This window comes from Mytilus californianus, unplaced genomic scaffold (assembly GCF_021869535.1).
Source record: "Mytilus californianus isolate M0D057914Y unplaced genomic scaffold, xbMytCali1.0.p SCAF_10, whole genome shotgun sequence".
Taxonomy (NCBI): domain Eukaryota; kingdom Metazoa; phylum Mollusca; class Bivalvia; order Mytilida; family Mytilidae; genus Mytilus; species Mytilus californianus.
Window position 1 is genome coordinate 7,511,362 of NW_026262582.1, and position 24,706 is coordinate 7,536,067.

Consider the following 24,706-nt stretch of genomic DNA (forward strand, 5'->3'; position numbering starts at 1 on the left):
CATGGTTTGTTTTGATACATAGTGTATCACTATCAGCGGTCAATTTCGGTATATATTCAAGTTAATATTTATTCCAAACTGACTAGTAGATCTATATGAATAACAAATAAAAATAATAGAAGCTACATTTCAATGTAAAATTTTTGTACCATAACTAATTTTCCAGGTGACTGAATAACTGTATGAAATAATATCATGGAAATATGCCAGGATTTTAAACTTTTCTGAGTTTAGTGCAAATTTATGACTGACATGTAAAACTTCCTATCATAAAATTCACATTAAATTCCAATAAAGATACATGTATCTACTTTTGAGAGTAAACATGAAAATTTAATGTAATAACAGACCTTTATACACAATGCACCTATATAGGTGTACAGTATAGTACATGTACAATATGAATTTGTATCAATTGTAAAAGCATAAAGGAACGTGAATAAAATGAGACGTGAGGTATAAATGTACATAATGTACATAAATAAAAATGGGAACAGCATCAATCCAAAAAAATATTCTGTCTGCAAAAAAAACTCACCCCCTCCCCACCCAAAAATAGTCGTCCGAGTCTCCTAACTTTTTCTTACAAGCAATTTTCTGAAGAATAGTGACTGGATGATAATTTAGGTTTACTGTGTTTACTCATTGTCATTGATTTTATTGACAGTGTGTTCAAATGAGTCATCTGCCTGCAAATCCACATTCTGATTAAATATCAAGAACCCAAGTTGGCATGAATAAAATTGCATGTATTTATCATTCAAATGGTACATTTGTAAATACATGTATATGTATGGAATTCATTAAGTACATTCTACATGTATGGATTTATATATTGAATGTTTTCTAGAATTTAATCTAAAGGTTGATTTTTTTCAATACGAGATTGGTACTTGAAGAGCATTAGCTCCTAGGGAACCAGACTTGGCTTGGTTTTCCTATCTGTGTACTGTGGTACTTATTGTGTGTACACGTACATGTTAATACTACAAATATGAAACATACACATGCAAGCATAAAATCAGTGTTTTCGTTTCAGTTTCTATATCAAATAATTAGAAAAAGATCAACCCCTGACTCTTGTTAACCTACAATGTATATCCCTCTGGAGCTGTACTAAACACCCCCCCCCCCCCCCCCCCAAGGAAGAAATTAGAAGCTTGTAAGTTATCCTTCTGAAAAACTATCAACTGTTATCTCTTCAACTATGTTTGCATACATTTTGTACCTAAGTATACCATGGTCCGACTCAGATGTTGGTACTACAAATTTGTTCAACTGATGTCTGTAAAGCAACATAAATTTTATAGGGAAACTTTTGAACTTATCAAATCAAATTACATGTAGTTAAGATCGTGTAAATCCTACAGGAATGAGATACAAGTAGACACAAAAAATAAATCCAAGAAAAATGAAATACCAGAAACCATTTCAAAGTCACCCCAGTACCCTTCAGAAGTACATTGTATTTACACCTGTTAAATCAACATTTAGTAATTAAATATTAATCATCGTGTTTAAGATGTTAACATCTTTTGTTGAATTATTTTACATGTAATTTTGTATGTCTATGTACTGTCTTTTTCTTGAATGAAAGTCACCAAGTAAAATTATATTTTGTTTGCAACTTCATCAAGAAAAACAAGACAAAACTTCCTTTTAAACACACCTGACTTCATGAATGAATCAATAAATGTTCATGTGTGTTTATGCTTTAATATTCAGTCAAAAAGAGGGGTTTAAAAGGAAGTCTTTCAAAAAAGATTCACTTGCTTTAAAGAAATCAATGACACAAACTTGTTTGGGGGAAAAGTATACTTGTACATTTAGAAATAACATGTATTGAATATGTACATGTACAATGTATAAAAACCTCATCTTTTATACAACAAGAGTGCACACGCTGAAATGTCTCGCCTTCTTTACTAATCATTGATATTATGTTGATAGTCCTAAATATAAAGCTTTATTACAACTGTCACATAAACTTAACATTAACCAAGTAAAGTAAACATTGACCAATGAACCATGAAAATGAGGTCAAGGTCAGATGAACCATGCTAGGCAGGCATGTACAGCTAACAATTCTTCCATACAACAAATATAGTTGACCTATTGCTTATAGTTTAAGAAAAACAGACGAAAACACAAAAACTTAACACTGAGCAATGAACCTTGAAAATGAGGTCAAGGTCAAATAAAACCTGCGTGACTGACATATAGATCATAAAATATTTCCATACACCAAATATAGTTGAACTATTGCATATAGTATTAGAAAAAAAGACCAAAACTCAAAAACTTAACTTTGACCACTGAACCATGAAAATGAGGTCAAGGTAAGATGACACCTGCCAGCTAGACATGTACACCTTACAATCATTCCATACACCAAATATAGCTGACCTATTGCATGCAGTATAAGAAAGAAAGACCAAAACTCAAAAACTTAACTTTGACCACTGAACCATGAAAATGAGGTCAAGGTCAGATGACACCTGCCAGCTAGACATGTACACCTTACAATCATTCCATACACCAAATATAGTAGACCTATTGCATACAGTATAAGAAAAACAGACCAAAACACAAAAACTTAACTATAACCACTGAACCATGAAAATGAGGTCAAGGTCAGATGACACCTGCCAGTTGGACATGTACACCTTACAGTCCTTCCATACACCGAATATACTAGACCTATTGCTTATAGTATCTGAGATATGGACTTGACCACGAAAACTTAACCTTGTTCACTGATCCATGAAATGAGGTCGAGGTCAAGTGAAAACTGTCTGACGGGCATGAGGACCTTGCAAGGTACGCACATACCAAATATAGTTATCCTATTACTTATAATAAGAGAGAATTTAACATTACAAAAAATCTGAACTTTTTTTTCAAGTAGTCACTGAACCATGAAAATGAGGTCAAGGACATTGGACATGTGACTGACGGAAACTTCGTAACATGAGGCATCCATATACAAAGTATGAAGCATCCAGGTCTTCCATCTTCTAAAATATAAAGCTTTTAAGAAGTTAGCTAACGCCGCCGCCGCCGCCGTAGCCGCCGCCGCCGCCGCCGCCGGATCGCTATCCCTATGTCGAGCTTTCTGCGACAAAAGTCGCAGGCTCGACAAAAATGACTTCAACAGAAATTGACTTGACTCACTGACTTGTGAATATGATAGATCACTGTAAAAGCAATTAAAAAAATATCTACAATATATACACTATTTATTGTAAAAGTTAGAAGTTACTAACAGCAACAAAATAAAAACAATTATAAAACAGAAATAATATTTAAACCTCAAAATGTTATTGCAAATAAATATGTCTTTATAATTTAAAGAAGCAATTATTTCACAGTTTCAATGACCTCTTGAAATACATGTAATGATGACCCAATACATATGACTAATGCTGTGTACATGTACATGTAGCATATAATTTTATCCTCAAATGTAATTTGATGGCAGTGACTATTGTAAAAACAACACTTATATTCATGATAGAGAAATCAATTATACCATATATAATTATGAATGAATAGTTAGCAAAAAACAATTAAATATATCACAAAATACTTTAATTCTTCCATCTACAGTTAATAAGTTAAATAAATGTGAAGAATAAATTTTACAACAAAAGAAATTTAAATCCTGTATTTTTTTATTTAAATAAATGTCAATTCCCAAAATTCTTCAACTCTACATCTTATAAAATGGGGGAAAAATTAAACTGTGTTATTAAATTAGGTCACTGAAGCTATGAAATATCCATGCCAATTTTCATCATTTCAAGATACTTTCTCACACAACACTTTCATTTTTAGGAGCTCCACAAAAAACTGTACACATCCCTCTATAAAAGCCCCGCCATGATCCAAGAGTTTTACCTGTCCATATCCAACCTCCTGAAGTAATACCCACAATAACAGTCATCAAATATTTAATCATGAATACATTGAACTCTGGCGTAGCTTCTTTTGGCCCAGGAGGGCAAATAATTTTTCCTTTTGTTGTAAATTCTTTCCAGCACCAATTATTCATCCATTCGTCTCTGAATGATTGTTCATAAAAGTAACATGCAATTACAATAGTAGCTGGTACAGTATATAGAACAGAAAATATTCCAATACGCACCATTAATTTTTCTAATTTGTCTGTCTTGGTGCCATCGTTTTTCATAATTGTTCTAATTTTGAAAAGGGAGATAAATCCAGCTAATAAGAATGAAGTTCCAATGACCAGATACAGAACTAACGGTGCCAGTACAAATCCACGTAAAGCATCAACATCGGAAATTCCAGTAAAGCATACTCCACTTAACACATCTCCATCAACTTGTCCCATGGCTAGAATGGCAATTGTTTTGATTGCTGGTACGGCCCAAGCAGCTAGATGGAAATACTGTGAATTTGCCTCTATGGCTTCGTGACCCCATTTCATTCCTGCAGCAAGAAACCAAGTTAAGGTCAAAATGACCCACCAAATAGAACTAGCCATGCTAAAGAAATAGATTGCCATGAATAATACTGTACATCCTTCTTTTTTAGTTCCTTGTGTAATGAATAATAAATCAGAATCAGCAGCGTCACGAAATTTTGTGCACTCTACATCAGTCTCTTTTAATGCAAATCCAACAACGTAAGATAACGCAACCATGAAATAACATCCAGAAAGAAAAATAATGGGTCTTTCTGGATAACGAAATCGTGTCATATCAATAAGAAATGTCATGACAGTGAAAAGGGTTGATCCTAAACAGATACATGACCACACACCTATCCAAAGCGATGCTGTTTGTCTTTGATCGTCACTAAAAAACATATCCTTGCATGGAGCACCACAGTCTTGAATGAAATGTTCCCCGATTTTTAAATGATAATCATGACCGGCTTTCACTTCATATTTATTGTAACACTGAAATGATGTTTTGAAATGATTATTTGGATAACTTGAGTTTGTGAGGATTACTCCTGGATTAATTTTTTCTATTCCAGGGTTTGGGTTCCAAGGATAGTACCCTCCGAAATCATTTCCTCCTCCGGTACCCGGTTTCAAAGTTGTGCCACTAGGCAAGGGTTCAGTATTATTTTCTCCTACACAAAGACCGTCTGGTGGAAACTGATCACACTGCAAGCTTTCTGGCCAGTAAAATCCAAACTTGTTCATTAAACTTTCACATCCATTTCGAGCTTGATTACATAGAGAACGACATGGAGGAATCGCTTCCTCTAACACGGTACATACTGGCACATACATTGTACATAAGAAAAATTTCAAATGTGGACTACATTTGACTTTAACTAACGGAAAGAACTGATGAACTTCCAAACCGGCATCGTCTTGTTTCTGATGTTGCAGTAAATTCGGCATTATCGTCTGGTTATAAGCGATGTCTTTACAAAGAGGTATTGAAATTGGTTCACATTTTCCATGCTCTGGTTTTTGCTGTGCGATTACATTTGTCAGTAAGACGAACACAAGAAAAGCACAAAAATGCAGTGCTGTTTGAGTAGCCGCCATTGTTATTTATATTTCCAATACACCTCTTGAATTTAATTTATCGACAATCATTGACTGATGAATAATTCACTTAATATTTTGAATTCACAACCTTGTTTTAAACTGCCTTTTAATTAGAAACACTTACATATATCCATGTTCGATCGTAGCACATATTACTCAAATCGCTCAGCCTTTGTGTTTCTCAACATTGGAATACAATTAGCTCGTTTCAACATTCCCCTTGAGCAATCGTCGTTGTCTGACAGCAAGGGGAATCTAGAAACGTACAACCAATTATCGACTTCTGTTCAAGTAATCTTTGATGTGATTGGTTAATCTTAGAAAGCTATTCTGATGACCTCCTCTGGAATAAACAAGGCTAGAGTAAATCTCGGACCGGTTGAGTGATTATTTGCAATTAACACTCCGAGAAAGTAACATGTCAAATCCATTTCGGATTTAATTAGCGACAAAGAAAACTTGTCAGGTGAAATTACAATTCACTAATTAAATTACGGATCATAGTTGCATTCAGAGATTTTATGACGTGCAATTAACTGAATCGTGTGAAATGCAACGAATGTATTTTTTCGCTACTATATTTCTTGAATAGTAGTTATTTAATGATAAAATACCAAAGGAGGCATGATTCACCTATATATAATACAATTATGTTGTATGTCTCTGCCTATATTTTTGTAAATGCAATAAGATCAATGAAATATAAAAAAAAAAAAAACTGCTTGAAAGTGATTATTTTTTATCGTATTTAATCAAAACCGTCTTTTTTTATTTAACGAGAGGACACATAATCTTTTTATTCGTAAGCAATAAAACTTATAGAATATAAATATTACAAATATTCAATTACATCAGTGAAATATATTAACATTTAAACAATTAGTCAAATAATCATATAAATAAGTATACATATATATATGTCTTAGAACCAATTTTCCATACAATTTTTTTTTTATTTTATCACTTTTGGGGGGGGGGGGGATAATTGTTATTCGTGCATTTCGTGAAAAAAATATATGAGCGGGACGAGTTGGAGATATAAAAAAAATAATCTTACAATACCTATTTTTATAAGACAAACTGCCACATTATCAAGATATATATTTTTTTTATTTATTTGATGCCTTGTTATATACATTTATATATATGAGGAGGGAGTCAGTTAGACTCGGGCCTGCAAGGACATGAAATTAATTGCTTTATAATATTTGCTCGGAACTTTTTGACTCATTGGAGATTGCACACGTCACATACAAGAAGGGCAGGGTTTTTTCCGTATCCGATCTAATTTTTAAAGTTAGCATTTGGAGCAGTGAGCCAGGACCCCGTCAGGCTATTGATACGCTAGCAAGTCTAACATACCAGCACCAAAACCTGTCGGATAAACACGTCGAAAAATCAAATTTCAGATATATATAACCCATTACATGTTAATTTTGCTTAGTCACAAAGTTTAAGTAAATATTTTTGTGGTACCCGGGTACTTAATGGTTACTAGATACATAAAATATGTCATGTTTATAAGATATGACAAGTGTTGTCTTCTAAAAATATCCCAAAGGCAAAATGTCAACATATATATTTGTGGATATACATTATTTTTTATTTGATAGCGAAAAAGATAATAAAATGAAACAATAAAATGTTGATCAACTCTCCTCCTTGAAGAACTTCTATGTTTCCTGTGTATCATCTGTTTTTGTGTGTCAATCGAAACCTATCTAAACTTGACCTCTATGATCTGCGTTTAGCTATGTCCATATAAGAGGATCTGGATGTGGTTTACAGACCAGTGAATAATGGACAAAAAGTGCAGATTAAATGGCGAAAATAGTGAAAATTTGAGAAAAATAGATAAAAACAATAATGAAAATATTGAGAATAATGTGGTGCTTAAATATAAAGATTAGAGAATAATGAGCAAAACTGGTCTAAAAAATTAAAGAATAAAGAAAGAAAGGACCCCCATCCATGCAGAAACTTCCACTACATTACATGTAGTACCTCTGTCAATTAACATGCTCATGGCGCATATGTATGGTCGTCGAAAGACGAGAAAATGGCACAGGCACTTGTCTCTGAAAATGTTTATCCCTATTACCTGAATATAACACGTGTTATATTAAGGTATATAGGAAATTCTTATTTTAAGCAAGGATTTGTATAGTGAGACACTATACAAATCCTTGTTTTAAGAGACAAGTGCCTGTGGAAAAGGGTTGTAAGTTCGTGTCTCGAGATATGACATAGAAATAAACAAAAAATGTGCGTAGAGACGATTTTAGAGTGGGAATGTCATTATTTGGCTAATCTATTAAGCCTAATATATATATATGCATATGTTTTTGAAATTGTCAAAATACATGAAAGTATAAATACAACTTCGATTGGATCGACAAACAAAACAGAAAATTAGTATATAAATTTATATGGTAAACCCTTAATAAGTCTCTCGATTGAAGGATAGTCATCAAAATAACAAGATTCAACCATTTCAAAAGTACAGAAACAAAGAAGGTATGTTTTTATTAAAAACAGGTATTTTATAAAAAGCAGCTTATCTATTATGTAATGCATACCTTTTTTAAACTAAAACTGAATAGAAGGATTATGATATTAGGATCTATATATATATAAGTAATCATAATACAATGAACTTCGGAATACAAATGAACTAGCAGCTTCGATTCCGAGAAATCTTTTGAAAGCGTGCTTTTGATCTATTTTATATGACAAAATGATTAATATTTATATAAATGTTTACATAATCCCTATATTGTTTATAAAAGACTCAAATTGTTGATTGACAAAAGTTGGAATATCCGCTTTTAATAGTCCATTTTGAAAATATTACAAGCAAAATAACACCAACACTACATAAGATGGCCTGAATATGCATGAAATATATTTGCTTAGCTGCTGGGCGTTTAAGCAAGGAATAATCAATCAACGTTAACATTACCATATATGCACGATTTATTGTTGTTTGTTACCTAGAAAGACAGTATGAATTTATTTCACCCCTTACAGTATGCATCATCTGAGGTATCTTCTTGCATAGCTTGTGTATGAGGATGTGGATGCGGGTTTCCAGAATAGAGAATAATGGGGGGAAATATAGAGAATAGAGAAAAATGGACCAAAATATAAAGAATAGAGAATAATGGACAAAAATTTGAAGAATAGAGAAAAATGGCATAAAAAATTAAAGAATACAGAAATGAAGGACCCCCATCCAGACCCTCGTGTATTAGTCTTAAATCCAATCTGACTTTCGGAACTCGCGTGCTCCTCCGACAGATTTATATTTTAATCAGATTGTCCCAAATTCGCGGGGAGTAAAGTTTTCAGCAGCAAATATGCCGTTCATTGTATATTAGATTAAGTCAAACCGTTTAGTTTGCGATCTTCAAGGACCTACATGCATATTGACACTGACGAATTAATCGCAAAACACTATAGTATCGTTTAGCCATGAAATCCCTAAGGAATTTAATGAATTGCCAGTTTTTCTTCAGAACACACGATACTTTTGATATTGGATGTAGACTATTAGAGTATGGGCGAAACAACTCTCTCTCTCTCTCTCTCTCTCTCTCTCTCTCTCTCTCTCTCTCTCTCTCCACTGACAGTAGGAACGTCTGATAAAGTAAATTTTACTACAAACTAAAATTGGAAAATATCAACGACAAGTTTAACATAACATGTTTATCTATATCTCAACAATATGAATGTGTTTCATCATCAGTAAAGATTTTCATATATAATATAGGTCTAATTTTTGTCTGTTCATCTCAAGTACCACACACATTATGACAATGTGCACTTTAGTCTTCTCCAGATGGTATACGATAACCCTGATAACGTGGTTCTACTTCACATGGTCAGTTACAAAAAATTACTGAATGTATCGCAGTCAAATTTGGTAGATTGATCAACGTATTTTATGTCTCTTTGGTGTGTTTGATTACTTGATAAAGTATGACTTCAATGCTTCACTTGACTTCTACATTATTTAAATCTATTCAACTTTAGAGGTACAGTTTATCTCGACTATCTTGTTGGTATAGAAAATCTGTTTCTTTTTTGTTGCAAGTTTTGTATGGAAATATTGTTGCGTTCGTTAAACGATATGCAAGATAAAAACAAAGTGAGAAGTTAATAAGTGCACGCTTATATGTAGAAAATTCACATTCTTAAGTGGTTGATATAAATGTAATTTATACAAAATATATTCAACAGAAAGTTTAAAGAAATATTCGTGTTGAATCTTGGTACTTGCGTTCATGGCATTCGGATTAAAGTATATGGAGATTTTTTCTTAAAACTTTTACGAATGAAAAGTAATTTTTATAATCTATTTTAGCGAAGAGAAAGAGAGAGACATTTTACTACTCAACATTTGTCTTTGGAAATTCAATATGATATTTTGGAAACATCACCCTTCAATTATCCCCCCCCTTTTCCCAAATTGAGGGCGTACATTTCCGCAAAACATATAGAAGAAATTACATCAGTCATATTGATTTTTATTTGTGTATAAATGGCATATTTATTCATAAAAAAAAATAAGGAGATGTGGTATGATTGCCAGTGCGACAACTATCCAGCAGAGTAAAAATAAGGAGATGTGGTATGATTGCCAGTGCGACAACTACCCACCACAGAGGTAAATAACTAAAGGATACTACATGTATATGGTATTCAACAATGAGCAAGCTCATACGTATACGTTATTGTATTAAATAAATAGGAAAACGTTCGTGAACCGCAACCGTAAACTTGGAACAAAATATTAACGAATATATAAATTCAAAGATATACATTCTATAGTTCTATAAAACTATGAACATGATATCGACTGTGTTTATTGAATGTAGAACCTTAAAGAGATTGTATTCCCCGAGAATCTCATTTAGATTTGGCGATAGTCTCGGTTTACAGGCAAACCCATTCAGCTAAATAATTTCATTACGGCATTGAAATGACAAAGATTAAAATCATAATTTCAAATTAGAGGCATTTATCTCATTTTAAGACTTATTCTTATTTAAAATGATTATGAAATTAGATATTTAGTAAATAATTATGACAACGAAATACTTTTAAAAGAAAGATGGGAGGAAATATGAAATTTCAAAGAGAAAACTATGGTCTTTTTCTTTGCTTATATATAGCCAATGTGTTTAAAGGGCATGTTTTGTTATGATAGATAAACGAATGAAATATGGCGAGGATTGAATCTATAAACACGCAGTGATGTTAAGGCAATTTCGATTAGATTTGGTCAGGGTGAGGTAACTCCGCAAAGACCTCATTTAATATTCATATATTCATTAATGGCGATGAGCCCGAAAGCTGCGTCTATCGATAAAAATGTATGATAACAAATCACATACATGCATTTGAATTAAAAACGGGTATCAATATGATTTAATTTATTTACTGAAACGCGAATATTGTATGTTTGTGCCTTAATTATATTGTAAACGGTTACAATAGCTGTTTTTCTTGCGGAGATTGTCCGCTTGCGAGACTCGCCTCCTTTTGAGGATCAACCAATCAGAAGACGATCGCCGTCGTAAAGATGTTTGTGGTTTGCAGAATGGAAAGCACCTTGCTGCGGAAAATATTTTCACTTCTACGTGAAAATCTAACATGAAAAGTAAGTTTAAGACACGAAATATGTAAAATTTATGAAACATACATTGTTTCTTTTGTTGATCATTCCTTTCAGATGGCGAAAAATGGCACAGTATAAGAAAAAAACGAGTTCAGTGTTAGCAAGTATGATATACACGTGGTCAAAACGAAAGTAGACTGCAAAAAATATATGAAATTAGAATAATTTATAGAATCTAGTCAGTAAATGAACAGAATATCGTATGAAATAAGTTTTCTGCATCTTGTCAAAATCCCATTCTCAACACTCGCCCTGTAATTCGTTCCTAATTTACGTTTTGTAGGCAACCTGTCTGGTAAATTTAAACACTGTTTCCGCAGTTGCTTCGGAGCCCGGTACCCACATTGCTTGAGCCGGGATCTCTACCTCCAAAGCATGGAGACCGAACACGGGAGCCTTGGGCACACAACCTTCAGTCAGGGGTACTACTTGTACAAGTAATTTTTATTTACTTGAAGAAGTAATTATAATATACTTATATAAGTAAATTTGTAGGATACTTATACAAGTGTATTTTATTTACTTGTATAAGTAAAATTTTTTTTGGCCTAGTTATGTCCCTTAGACATTCAGATTTTTTTACTTATACAAGTAAAAAAGTCATCCTATCTTCCTTTCTTGAATTCTTAGAACTTCTTTGCTCTAACAGAATTTTGAATTGTCTGTCCTTTGCAGATGTCTTTACTATTCATTTAAGTGTAATTTCATGCACAATGAAAATCTCATTTGTATGTTATCTTTAGAACACTGCTTATTTACAAGCCCCCAAGGAGCAATTTTTGAAGGCCTTGTGCAAATACTTAAGATCTTTGCTCAATCAGTTTCTTTGTTGAATTAATGAGATGAAACATTGAACTCTTATCAAAAATTATGAGCTAACCTGAGAAAAATTGTTAAAGGCATGATTTTACATCTCAAAACTTGAGAATTTTTGTGGGATTGTAAAAAAAATTTACTTATACAAGTAAATTTTTCAGAAAATTAAGGGGAGATTATTCAAACATTATAATTAACTTGTATAAGTATATTTTATTTACTTCTTCAAGTAAATAAAGATTACTTGTACAAGTAGTACCCCTGACTGACCTAAAAATGTTCGAATGAACCATGAGCCCCTTATTTGGAGCCTGGGACACAAGGAACCCTGATCCCTTAATTAATAATTTGGAGCCCACAGACCATGATGGGATCCCCCAATTCCAGCCTCAAGTCCAGATTATAATATTTTTTGCTGAAGGCTTTGGGTATTTTTTAACGCCCTTTTTTTATAGATTCCTACTTGAAGATGAAAGCTTCGAAAGCAAAACACAGCATGAAATCCTTTCATAATTTAGATGTCATAATTATTTGGACTAATCCCTGACCTTACACCGTTATCTGAAAAATGCCTGCACCTTGGATAAATTATCTTAGAAATAGTATTTTTCACATGTACTCAAAGTCATCAATATGACCAATAGCAAATATATATACTTGTTGAATGAATTGACCAATTTAAAAGCATAGTCCAAATATTATAATATTATGATTTCTTGAAAAACAGATTTGTTGATTTTTTACTGTGAAGCCTTCTGAAGGCATCACAGCAAAAAAATAAAGAAGCCTTTCATGACAATATATAATTGGACTAATAAATATATTATGTAGTTTGTTAATCATGACTGCCCACCTTGACATGTTCTTTTAAGATATGGTTATCATCAGTATTTAAATTAAAATAACACTGCATGCATGCAGATCAGATATCTTACATGTACCTCAGTCATAGCAAACATTGTCAAGGCAGTAAATTGTTTAGTACTGTAAATTCAGAAAGAATTGCGAGGTTTTTATGAATGTGAATAATGCGACTGAATGAGTATCACAATTATAAAAACTCACATTCGGGTATCAGCATAATTAGATATAAGAAGATGTGGTATGAGTGCCAATGAGACAACTCTCCATCCAAGTCAAAATTTATAAAAGTAAACCATTATAGGTCACAGTACAGTCTTCAACACGGAGCCTTGGCTCACACCGAACAGTAAGCTAAAAAGGGCCCCAAAAATGACTAGTGTAAAACCATTCAAACGGTATAAACCAACAGTCTAATCTATATAAAAAATGAGAAACGTAAAACACTTATGAACCACATCAACAAACGACAACTACTGAAAATCTGATTCCTAAATATCTGATATTGAGTTAGAAAAGTAGGGCCTTAAAATTCAGGATTTATGAACAGGAAAGATTAAGAGAAAGCTTAATTTTTTACTTTGACAAGTATTGGATATGCATGTACTAACCATTCATATTATTTTTTTTGGGGGGAGGGGAGGTTCTATCTAGGTACAATCAATTTTTAGCTGGGTATATATACTGCACAATGTAAATTTCATTTTGGTTGAATCATGAAGCAGAGCTACTGTACATGTACCTGAGCCTGTTAAGTCTTGGCTTAAATACAAACAATGTAGGCTTGCTTTATTTGAGCTTGTTGAGGTACATGTAGTTGTAAATTAACACTAAATCAGTGGCAGATCCAGAAATTTTCATAAGTGGGGGCCCACTGACTGCCTAAGAGGGGGCCCAATCCAGTCATGCTTTAAGTGATTCCCTATATAATCAACCAAATTTTTCCCACAAAAGCCACCCCCCCTAAATCCTTCTCTGTAAATATTGCTTGTATTATTTTCTTAGTGTTATATAGTTCTTGGAACATCCCAAACACTATAGGCCCTAGAGACCAACAAATTACAGAATAAATATATACAAGTACATGATATACAGTGACATATAGTTGCTAACATCTACTTTGTTTGGTCTCGGGTATATAGTTGTCTCATTGGCAAATGATTTGTAATCAAACCACATACATGTTGTATTATTTTTAATGAGGCCTGGAACTATCCATGGATTTTGTATTGCCATATAATAAAACAAAAGTCAGACAAATTTTGACTTTACAATGCAACAGAAAATGTGTGTGTTAATTTTTTGTTAAATGGTTTAAAAAATGTACCGGTAGTACTTTTTTATAAATGTTATAGGTACTTGGGAGTTTTTCATAATCTTAGTAAAGGTTACAAATTACATTGGACACATGAATTGCTAAAATCTGTGGGTGTTTTTTATGCCCTGCTCTAGGCAACAAGGGTATTTAGTGTTACCCTTGACTATCTGTCAAATTTTAGTTTCCGCAATTACTTTAGTATGTCTCATGAAAAATTTTATGAAACTCATACACAATTGCTAAGAACCACAAAATGCAGACAGACTTTCGGTTGTGATTTATTTACTGTTCTAGAGTTATGCCCCTTTTCATACCTGCAAACTGTCACTATTTGTGGGGGATTTCCCCCATGAAAGCTCTCAAATAGAAATTTTGTAAGAGCAATTTAGTGTTCAATTTTAAACAAAACAGTTAATTTTACAATTGCTATAGCATGTATAGGCTTTTTAAAGTATGGAGAAGTAAAAAAAACAACATTAAAATACATTTGAAGGCCCCCTTGAAGGTTTTATCAGACTATTAGAGCCATCTTTCAGGCAAAACCCCCATGGGCATTTTGATAAGTTGGCAAGTATGCCTTTTTAACTTGCAAAATTGAAAAGGTTGAGCTGGGGCATTCATGTCCACTCTTTTATTGTTGAGTGATTTTTGTTCCAAAAAGATCTATCTAGACATGGTTCCTGTTACGAAATTTTCAATCACTTGACTTTTTATACGCTTGTCGAAGACGGGACATATTAACTGTACCAATGTCCATGATGTCCATCTGTCTGTCAACACTTTGTAAGATTACTTATGTTTGATGTAATTTGATCACAACAATATCAAGATTTTATTTTAAAACATTTTGGCTGTGTCATTCCAGAGTTACAGGTCTTTAAGAGGGTAAGAATTGGGTACCCCAAATGGCGAATGACGATAAAATATTTGTGTAAATAACGTTAAAGATAAACATTTTACTCCATTTGATACCAAGTAGCTACAAAATGAGATATGAGATAAAAAATCAAGGCTCATTTGAAGCTAACGGTAGCGAAAACCATAACCCCCTCCCCTGTAAGGTAAATGGTTGCTCCCTTAGGAAATTATTTATGGTTGCTGTGGTTTTAAATTAAATATATATTTTAACAAAGGTTGGTCATGTTGGTGTACATGGTGTAGGGTTTAATTCTTACAAATAGTATTAAAATACCAGAGTTCTCATAAAGTGGTTGTCCGCAGGTTTTGACTACCAATAATTTTCAAAGGATTGAATGCAAGTTTGGTATTTTGCAATAGAAATAAAGTGAGGACCAGCAGATTTTCCTTAAGGACCACCAGGGAAAAAAAGATATCTAGAACTTTTTTGTCCAGTTGTCAGTGACTAAAATTAAACCATGACAGCCATGAAATCAGATTCTGCCAATTCTTAATGAACAAGTTAGTATTTGAAAGGGATCAATTAGAAACAGTGGCGGATTTAGATGGTTTTTCAGGGGGCCCGGGCCCCCCTTTTTGGGGAAAAATTTGGTTGTTTATATAGGGAATCTCTGAAGCATGACTGGAGCGTGCCCCTGTTAGGCAGTCAGTGGGCCCCCACTTATGAAAAATTCTGGATCCGCCACTGAGAAATGTTCAAAATAAAGCCTGCAGTCCTTATACATGAACATGTACATCTGTAAAAAAAAAAGTTCAAAATTTCCACTATACATACATAGAACATCATAATTGACTTTGTGTTTAACTTACTTTATTTAATTTGTAATTTTGTAGCATGTAATTGACAGTAACCGAAAAGTAATGTAATCACTTTTGCTAAAGTAATCGATTGCAATCGATTACATACAAAAATCAGAGTAATCGATTATTAATCGATTACACAAAAATCCTTCAAGTAATCGATTATTAATACATTTGTCAGTAATCGTGCCCATCCCTGGTCGTTTATTGGTATGTCGTTGGTGTTGTCGTCCGAAGACACATTGGTTTTCGCACTCTAACTTTAGTTAAAGTGAAAGGATCTCTATGAAATTTTACCATAAGGTTCAATACCACAAAGGGAAGGTTGGGATTGATTTTGAGGGTTATGGTACCAACAGTTAAGGAATTAGGGGCCAAAAATAAGCATTTTTATACGACCGCAAACAAATTTTGGGGATCTTATAATGGTATGATCATTGATGATGTCGTCGTTGTTGTCTGCGTCGTCGTCCGAAGACACATTGGTTTCCGGACAATAACTTTAGTTTAAGTAAATGGATCTCTATGAAATTTTTAAAGAAGGTTCAATACCACAAAAGGAAGGTTGGGATTGATTGGCCCAACCGTTTAGGAATTAGGGGCCCAAAACAAACATTTTTCTAGTTTCAGGATAATAACTTATGTATAAGTATTTCGATTGCTCTGAAATTGTACGACAATGTTTAATACCACAAGTAGAAGGTTGGGATTTATTTTAGGGGTTTTGGGGCCAACAGTTTAGGAATTAAGGGCCAAAAAGAGGCCAAAAACAAGCATTTTTCTAGTTTCCAGACAATAACTTGTGTGTAAGTGAATGGATCTCTCTGACATTGTACCACAAGGTTCCATATCACAAAGGGAAGGCCAGGATTGAGTTTGGGGTTCATTGCCCAAATATGGAGGAATTAGGGGCCAAAAACAAGCATTTTTCTAGATTCCAGACAATAACTTGTGTTTAAGTGTATGGATCATCTGAAATTGTACTACAAGGTTCAATACTACAAAGGAAAGGCTGGGATCGAGTTTTGGGGTTATTGCTCCAAGGTTGGTTTCAAAAAGTTGGGGGGGGGGGGGGGGGGGTCCAATTTTTTTAGAGGATTCATATTTTTTTTTCAAAATTTTTCAAATTTTGAATTTTTGAAAAGTTTCAAGAAGAAATCTTCAATTGCACAGTATTGCGCAATAGATTTGTAAGATCTTTGACCACATTTATTTTGTGTCAGAAATCTATGTTATGTCAAAAATTTGATCACAATCCAAATTCAGACAGTATCAAGCTTGAATCAAATTTGTACCAACTGTTCAGGGTTCGACCTCTGCAGTCGTATCAGGCTGCGCTCAGCGAAGCATTTTATTGTAACTTCCAAACATAACTTGTGTGTTACTGTATGGATCTCTCTGACATTGTACCACAAGGTTGCATATCACAAAGGGAATGCTTGGATTGATTTTGGGGGTAATTGCCTCAAAATTTTAGGAATTAGGGGCCAAAAAAGGGGCAAAAAACAAGCATTTTTCTAGTTTCATTACAATAACTTGTGTGTAAGTGTATGGATCTTTCTGAAATTGTACTACAAGGTTCCATATCACAAATGAAAGCTGGGTTTGAGTTTGGGGGTAATTGCCCTACACGTTTAGGAATTTGGGGCCAAAAAGGGGCCTAAAAACAAGCATTTTTCTAGTTTCCAGACAATAACTTGTGTTCAAGTGTATGGATCTCTCTGAAATTGTACTGCAAGGTACCATACCACAAAGGGAAGGCTGGGATTGAGTTTGGGGGTGATGAATCATAAGGGGGTTCAAAAAGTTTGGGGGAGGGATTTATTTTTTCCTTTTTTTCCTTTTTTTTTTTTCTTTAAGATTTTCCATTTTAAATTGGTTATTTCTGATTTATATATAAAAGCAAATAATAATGACATGGTTTGAATATGTAAATTAAAAAATTTTAAGTTCTTAGACCACATTCATTCTGTGTCAGAAACCTATGCTGTGTCAAAAATATAATCACAATCCAAATTCAGTGCTGTATCAAGCTTGAATGTTGTGTCCATACTTGCCCCAACTGTTCAGGGTTCGACCTCAGCAGTCGTATCAAGCTGCACCCAGCGGAGCATTTAATTGTATATCATATTTGTTTTTATACGCCTGTTAACGGGACGTATTATTGTATACCGCTGTCCGTCTGTATGTCTGTCTGTCCGTCCGTCTGTCGTCAATATGTCTGCAATAACTCAAAAACACTTGAACCAATTCACATTAAACTTTGGTGAATTGTTTATATCTATTGACCTAAGCTCCCTTTCCTTTTTTAATGAATTTTAGATTTTAAGTTTCCATGTTTTGGGTTTTTTTTCCATTAAAAAAGGGTGGTTTTCCAGTTTTCGGACAATAACTCAGACACTTTCACCAATTTGCAAGAAACTTTTGTAAATTGTTTATATCTATTGACTTGAGCTCGCTTTCTATTTTTATAAATTTTAGATTTAACGTTTCTGAGTTATGGGGTTTTATTCATTAAAACAAGGGGGATATTTAGTTATCTGACAATAACTCAAAAATAATTTCAGCAGTTTTCATGAAACTTTGGTGAATTGTTTATATCTGTTGACGTAAGCTCCCTTTTGTTTTTTTATATATTTAAGATTTTACGTTTCAGAGTTATGTGATTTTATTCATAAAAAAGGGGTGATTTTTTCATGAATTTCTGATATGACATTTAAGAAGTTATTGAAATTTATTCTTTGAAATAGCTACGGGCCTATCATGTGCACTCATGGCAAAGCTGTTTATTCATTTATTGTTAATGTTCATGTACATAAATCAGGCTGTACAGTGACCTATATGCATATATGGAGCATTACATTCATATAACAAATAGTTACATAAGAAAATCTATTAATATAAAGATAAGAAGATGTGGTATGACTGCAAATGAGACTACCATCCACCAGAGACCAAATGATGTAGATGTATGCATCTATATATAGGTTTCTGTGCTGTCTTCAACAATAAGCAAAACCAATAACACATTAAGCTTAAGAACATGTAGAAGGCCCCCCCCCCCTTTTTTTCTCTAACCTTGAACAGTAGTGTATCATTACAACATAGGAACAAACTGTAAACAATGGTCAAAGATGGTAAAAAAGGCTTGACTAAATCGTCAGATCAACACGTAGTACAAAAAAAAAAGGCACAAATTACTTGCAAATTCTGAAAGCTAGTTCAAATATAATTACAAGTTATGGAAAAGGCATGTTTGTGATACAAAAAAAATCATCAGCTCACATCAATAGATTTGGTTCAAATTTAGGAGTTTATAATTAAATATTATTGAACATTTTACTATACAAATACAGGTATACAGATAATCTAAAGAGAAAGCTATAGTAGGAATATTTAATCTTCTCAGGTATCTGGCTTCTGTTGCTTGGAAACAGTTATGTTTAAACAAACTGTATATATAAAAAAGAAGATGTGGTATGATTGCCAATGAGACAACTCTCCACAAGAGACCAAATGACACAGAAATTAACAACTATAGGTCACCGTACGGCCTTCAACAATGAGCAAAGCCCATACCGCACAGTCAGCTATAAAAGGCCCAAAAATGACAATGTAAAACAATTCAAACGAGAAAACTAACGGCCTAATTTATGTACAAAAAATGAACGAAAAACAAATATGTAACACATAAACAAACGACAACCACTGAATTACAGGCTCCTGACTTGGGACAGAGATATGCATATTTTCCTGAAAGAGCAATAATTAATCTTGCACTTTTTTTCTGTTTTCAATGGTCGCAATAATAAACGCATGCAATAATTTCTGAATTTACATGATTATATATCACATATATATATATATATATGTCATGTATGTTCTTGTATAAATACTAGTAGATATGCTTAAATCTGGTTTAGGATAATATTTTTTACAGTTATTTGCAATTATCTATAACATTTTTTTTATTTTAGGAAACAGTAATGAATGAATGAAGATTTGTATCCCTTTTCAATTCATCTGAAAACCTGATGATTGAGCGGTCTTGCAAAAAATGTACCTAAGGAGTCAGATGGGCTAATGCATTCATTTCCATAAACTGGACTCAGTAACTGTTCAAGGGTAAGTGGTTGTAAAAAAAGTTTGATATTATACTTATTTGTTATTTAGTAGAGACAATAAAAGAAGAAGACTTTAAAAAATTTTTGCCTTTTTCAGGGTCGAATTGAGAATTTTTCAGGTCGAATGACATACCCTGTTTCACCACTACAGTACAGTGCATGAGTGTTTTGTTTGACACCCTGCTCTTATTAATATGTCTGTAAACTGACAGAAAATGAAAAATAATCTTAGTCAGTAAATCTTGTTAACTTTTAATTTTACCAAATTATAAAGAATAAGGCTCTGCATTAATTTCCACTAATTTCTTTTAAGAGTTATGGGACACTAAAATTTGACATAATAAGCAATATTTCATGTTTCGCACATTAACAATTTATGAAGAATGTTTTTCTTATTTACAATTTTGATTCTGCCGTTCTATAGTTCTGATACTTTCATCTTTAAAAATAAGTCTCTGTATGTTATTTTTTTCAATTTTTTTTTTACTAGCTATAGCTAGGACAAATGAATATACAGGACTTGTCATTACTGCATTAGGAAAATTACTAGTTCTTGTGGAAAATTAAAGGAACATCAAAATCCTTATTATATACAAACTATTGATCTGCATATGTATTGTTAAAGAACAAACATCCTGCAAAGTAGTAAAGTTCTAATTTAAAAACTGCAAGTGTGTGCTTTTTTTCCTCATACTCTTCCTTGAATGGGGCATAGCATGAACAGTTTGAGGTTATATTTTGATGCTCTATTGACACATTATTTGTCTTTTACCTACTTTTATGTTAAAACTGCTGTACTTGCATTCTGTTTATTGCTTGTGGGATAATGTTCTGTTTTGGTTAATGTGATTAGTAATTTTTGTATTTTTTCTATTTCAGCTTTACACAATACCTGAGTGTACATTTCCAGTTACTAATTACAATGATTTATGTGTAACCTAAATTTCATATTGTTACACTTCTTCGTCACTCGACAGATAGAATTAGACACATCTCTGGAGAAGAAAAAAATCTTTGTAAAGTTCAAGACAGAATTAATTAAAAAGATCAAGAACTAATACAACTATATGCTTGTAGTACAGATGTAAACTTTTATGAAATGTTTCAAACTAAAGCTACACTTTAAAGCTTTCTGAAAATATATTAAACCAGGAGACATATTAGCTACAATTTAATTTTAAGATGACACTGGACATTCTTAGTTGTTTATTACTCAATGAATAGTTAGTTTATAGCATAAGGCCATAAGTTATTGTGACCCAATTAATCTGTTATAATGATATTTACTTCATTTTTAAAAAATTGCATTAATATTTGTTTATGATCAATGAATCAGAAAAACAGTGTTTGTTTGTTTTTTTTTATTTAGAAAATTTATTACCAAGAGTGGAGGTCTTTGAAATAGAAATCTATGGATTTTCTTTTCTATATGGAGTAAAATGGTATTTCATGTATATGTTGTATAAAAAATATAAATACTAGAAACAAAAAAAACATGTCTCATATTATGATCTGCATTCCTTATAAAAATAAGAAAATATGGTATCATTGCCAATGAGACAACTCTCCACAAGAGACAAAAGGACACAGAAATTTAAAAACTTCTGCAGTTCACTACGGCCTTCAACAATGTGCAAATCCCATACCAATTATTCATGCTTATAGTACATCCACTTTGTACTTTTTTATTGATATTGGTTGAGCATGAAAATAATAAGGTGATATGATTGCCACTGAAAGAATCTCTAAAAATCTATTTTAAGGACAATGGTGTGATTGTTAAGTTGATCAAGGTGCACAATTGCTAAGTATACATTGTAGATTTTATATATATATATATATATATATACATGGTCTCAAAATAAAATAAAACGATATTTGTACAAGACATAAACACGGGTATAATTTGAATTCTCGCCTGCCTCATTTCTATCCTGTTTGAGCTGAGTAACAAAACAGATTAATGTTTTGTGCTCCATATACTGCAAAGAATGAGATGTCTTATCATTGCCATTGACACAACTACCCACTAGAGTTTAAATGACGTAGATGTAAACAAATATACTTAGCTACTGTAAAAAATGAGAAAACCCATACTGTAGTATCGTCTATAAAAGGACCCAGTCTGGTAAATGTGATATAATTCCATGAGACTGACATTAACCAACGACAACCACTGCAATAGAGGTTTGTGACTTGGAACAGGCACATAAAGAATGTGGTGGGGTTAAACATATTTGTGAGTGCTCAAACTCTAACCTGGAAGAGTAGTGGAACACAGCATAGAACAATTTCATAAATTTCACTTGAATATTGACCACATGATTTCAGTGTGTTATATTAATTCTTGAGCAGTGTAAATTTTGCTGGATCAGTGGAGTAGAAAATATAATTAAAAAAACAACTGAACCAGTTGTGGGAGTGTTATATAGTACAGCAAACAATTTGCATATTCTGAGAGCCTAGCATAGTTGCGGTTTTCTTCCCTATATTCTCTTTTCCATTACCAATTTCTGCCACTTCAAACATTTACCAAAGTACATAATTTTTCACACTGACTTTGAGAGTGGTGTCTGCTGAAATTTTTGTTGTCTAAAAAATGCAGAATGATATATGAATGCAGGTCAACTGTTATCCGGGCAAATATCCAGACAAATAAGAATTATGACTGGAATCAGGTAGGTGTTGCACAATTAAAAAACAGAGTTTTTACGAAACTTGGGACAATTCGACAGCCAATTTTTGATTTCTTTTTCTATTTCACGAATGAAGAATTTTTTTTTTACAGTTAACATTAAGATAGTCCCCCACCTTCATAGATTATTCTTTTTATTGGGCAGATTAGCTCTTTTCTTTATATGTATGAGATAATATCTAGCAAAATTTAAATTTTTATTTTTGATACCCAACTTTACTGATGAATGGACTTTAGTTTTTTCAGTTTACATTTTAATACATGGTGGGAAGGGGGGTGCTTCATGAAATGTTGTGATTCTTGGACATTTATAGCTTCTTCATGTTCAAGAAATAGCATTTGTAGAGAACGTTTCAATATCTTAATTTTATATTTTGATAATAGTCATGAGAATCTCGGATGTGCTATAATATTTTGGAAGTCAACATTACACAGATGACCTACACACACACATACACACACACTGATGGCAGCAATCACAGGTGAGACTCAAAGGAGGGGATTCATGAGTCCTTTATACATTTTTTTCTCACAAATTTATCTTGTGTAAACGAACAATATAAAAAAAAAATGCACATCTAAAAGCAAATCTGGGAAAATACTGTTGTTTTAAGGTCTTTTAACACATTATTTTTTTATTCTTACAAGGATAAAAGTTGCAAATATATATATTTAATAAATAAATGAACAATTATATCTCCAGTATTAGTAAATACAAATAAAACATTACTTGAAGTCCGTAGTTAAAAATACGCGGCATTAATACTTTTCCGGAGTTTTGTCCGCTATTGAGTACAGCCGATCACGTCATCAAAGCGTTTGTTGATAATGAACGTAAAATATATAAAACGGTACACGATTAAAAAATTAAAAAGTCCAGCGTGTTACTGACGATGGATTTACTTGATTGGACATGATTTAAAACGACTGATATCTCTTTTAAAAGAAAACTGCTATCCAAACACTGGTATGCGTTCATATCATTGAAATATCATAGAATCAAATGGGGATTTCGTTAAAAAGTCACATTTTTCATCGGATTTACATTAATTTTTACCGTAAGACAGTATAGTTCAATCTTTGGATAGCACTTTTTAGAAAATATACATTTCAACGAATGTCTTGATACTTTGTTTCACATTCAAATATTCCTTTAACACGCTGGACTTTTGAGTTGAAAATGTAATGTACAACCTTCATTGGCAACTCGGGTCACGTGACTACTTTCACTTTCGATATGAAAAACCCATGCAAGATTAAATATAGGTCTTTATGTTTCATTCTACGATCTCTGTTTTCCTGATTTTTTTGCCATTTTCTTATGATATGAACTACCATATAACATGCAATTTTACGCATTTTTCTTGTAAAGTGCCTTAATATCACTGCGCACAGTCACATATTAATGTGTCTGTCTCAAGTGAGGAATCACGTCAGTGGTTGTCTAAGTATTAAATGAATTCTTATTGTAATGGTTATTGTGATGTAACAGTGTTGACCGAAGCATATTTTATATATGAAGCGAGGTAGTGTTTCATCACTAAAAGTGTGCGCATGAGCAACGCTTTATCCACCTCATAAAATTACATAAATGTGTGTTGATTTTATTTGTTATGCCCCACCTACGATAGTTGTAGGGGCATTATGTTTTCTGGTCTGTGCATCCGTTCGTTCGTCCGTCCGCCCGTCTGTCCCGCTTCAGGTTAAAGTTTTTGGTCAAGATAGTTTTTTGATGAAGTTGAAGTCCAATCAACTTGAAACTTAGTACACATGTTCTCTATGATATGATATACATGTATCTAATTTAAATGCCAAATTAGAGTTTTGACCCCAATTTGACGGTCCTCTGAACATAGAAAATAAAAGTGCGAGTGGAGCATCCGTGTACTATGGACACATTCTTGTTTTTATTTTTTTTTTTAGGTGTAAGAACTTATATATTGGAAGATTGATG

At 32.9% G+C, this 24,706-nt stretch overlaps 1 protein-coding gene and 1 long non-coding RNA gene across 2 annotated transcripts; one reads left to right on the top strand and one right to left on the bottom strand.

Annotated features, from left to right (window-relative positions):
- Window positions 1-3,138: 3,138 nt before the first annotated feature.
- On the bottom strand, window positions 3,139-5,782 carry LOC127717542 (frizzled-1-like). The gene has a single exon (XM_052223228.1). It carries the CDS (start codon window positions 5,531-5,533, stop codon window positions 3,815-3,817), a length of 1,719 nt encoding a protein of 572 aa, XP_052079188.1. The 5' UTR covers window positions 5,534-5,782; the 3' UTR covers window positions 3,139-3,814.
- Window positions 5,783-10,838: 5,056 nt separating this feature from the next.
- LOC127717543 (uncharacterized) lies at window positions 10,839-21,403 on the top strand. Its single transcript, XR_007989228.1, has 3 exons — window positions 10,839-11,201; window positions 19,911-20,058; window positions 20,937-21,403. It is a non-coding gene; the product is annotated as an uncharacterized LOC127717543 (long non-coding RNA).
- Window positions 21,404-24,706: the final 3,303 nt, after the last annotated feature.

Excerpts from the sequence above, each read along its gene's own strand:
- LOC127717542 (XM_052223228.1), bottom strand. The coding sequence starts at position 5,533 with ATGGCGGCTACTCAAACAGCACTGCATTTTTGTGCTTTTCTTGTGTTC.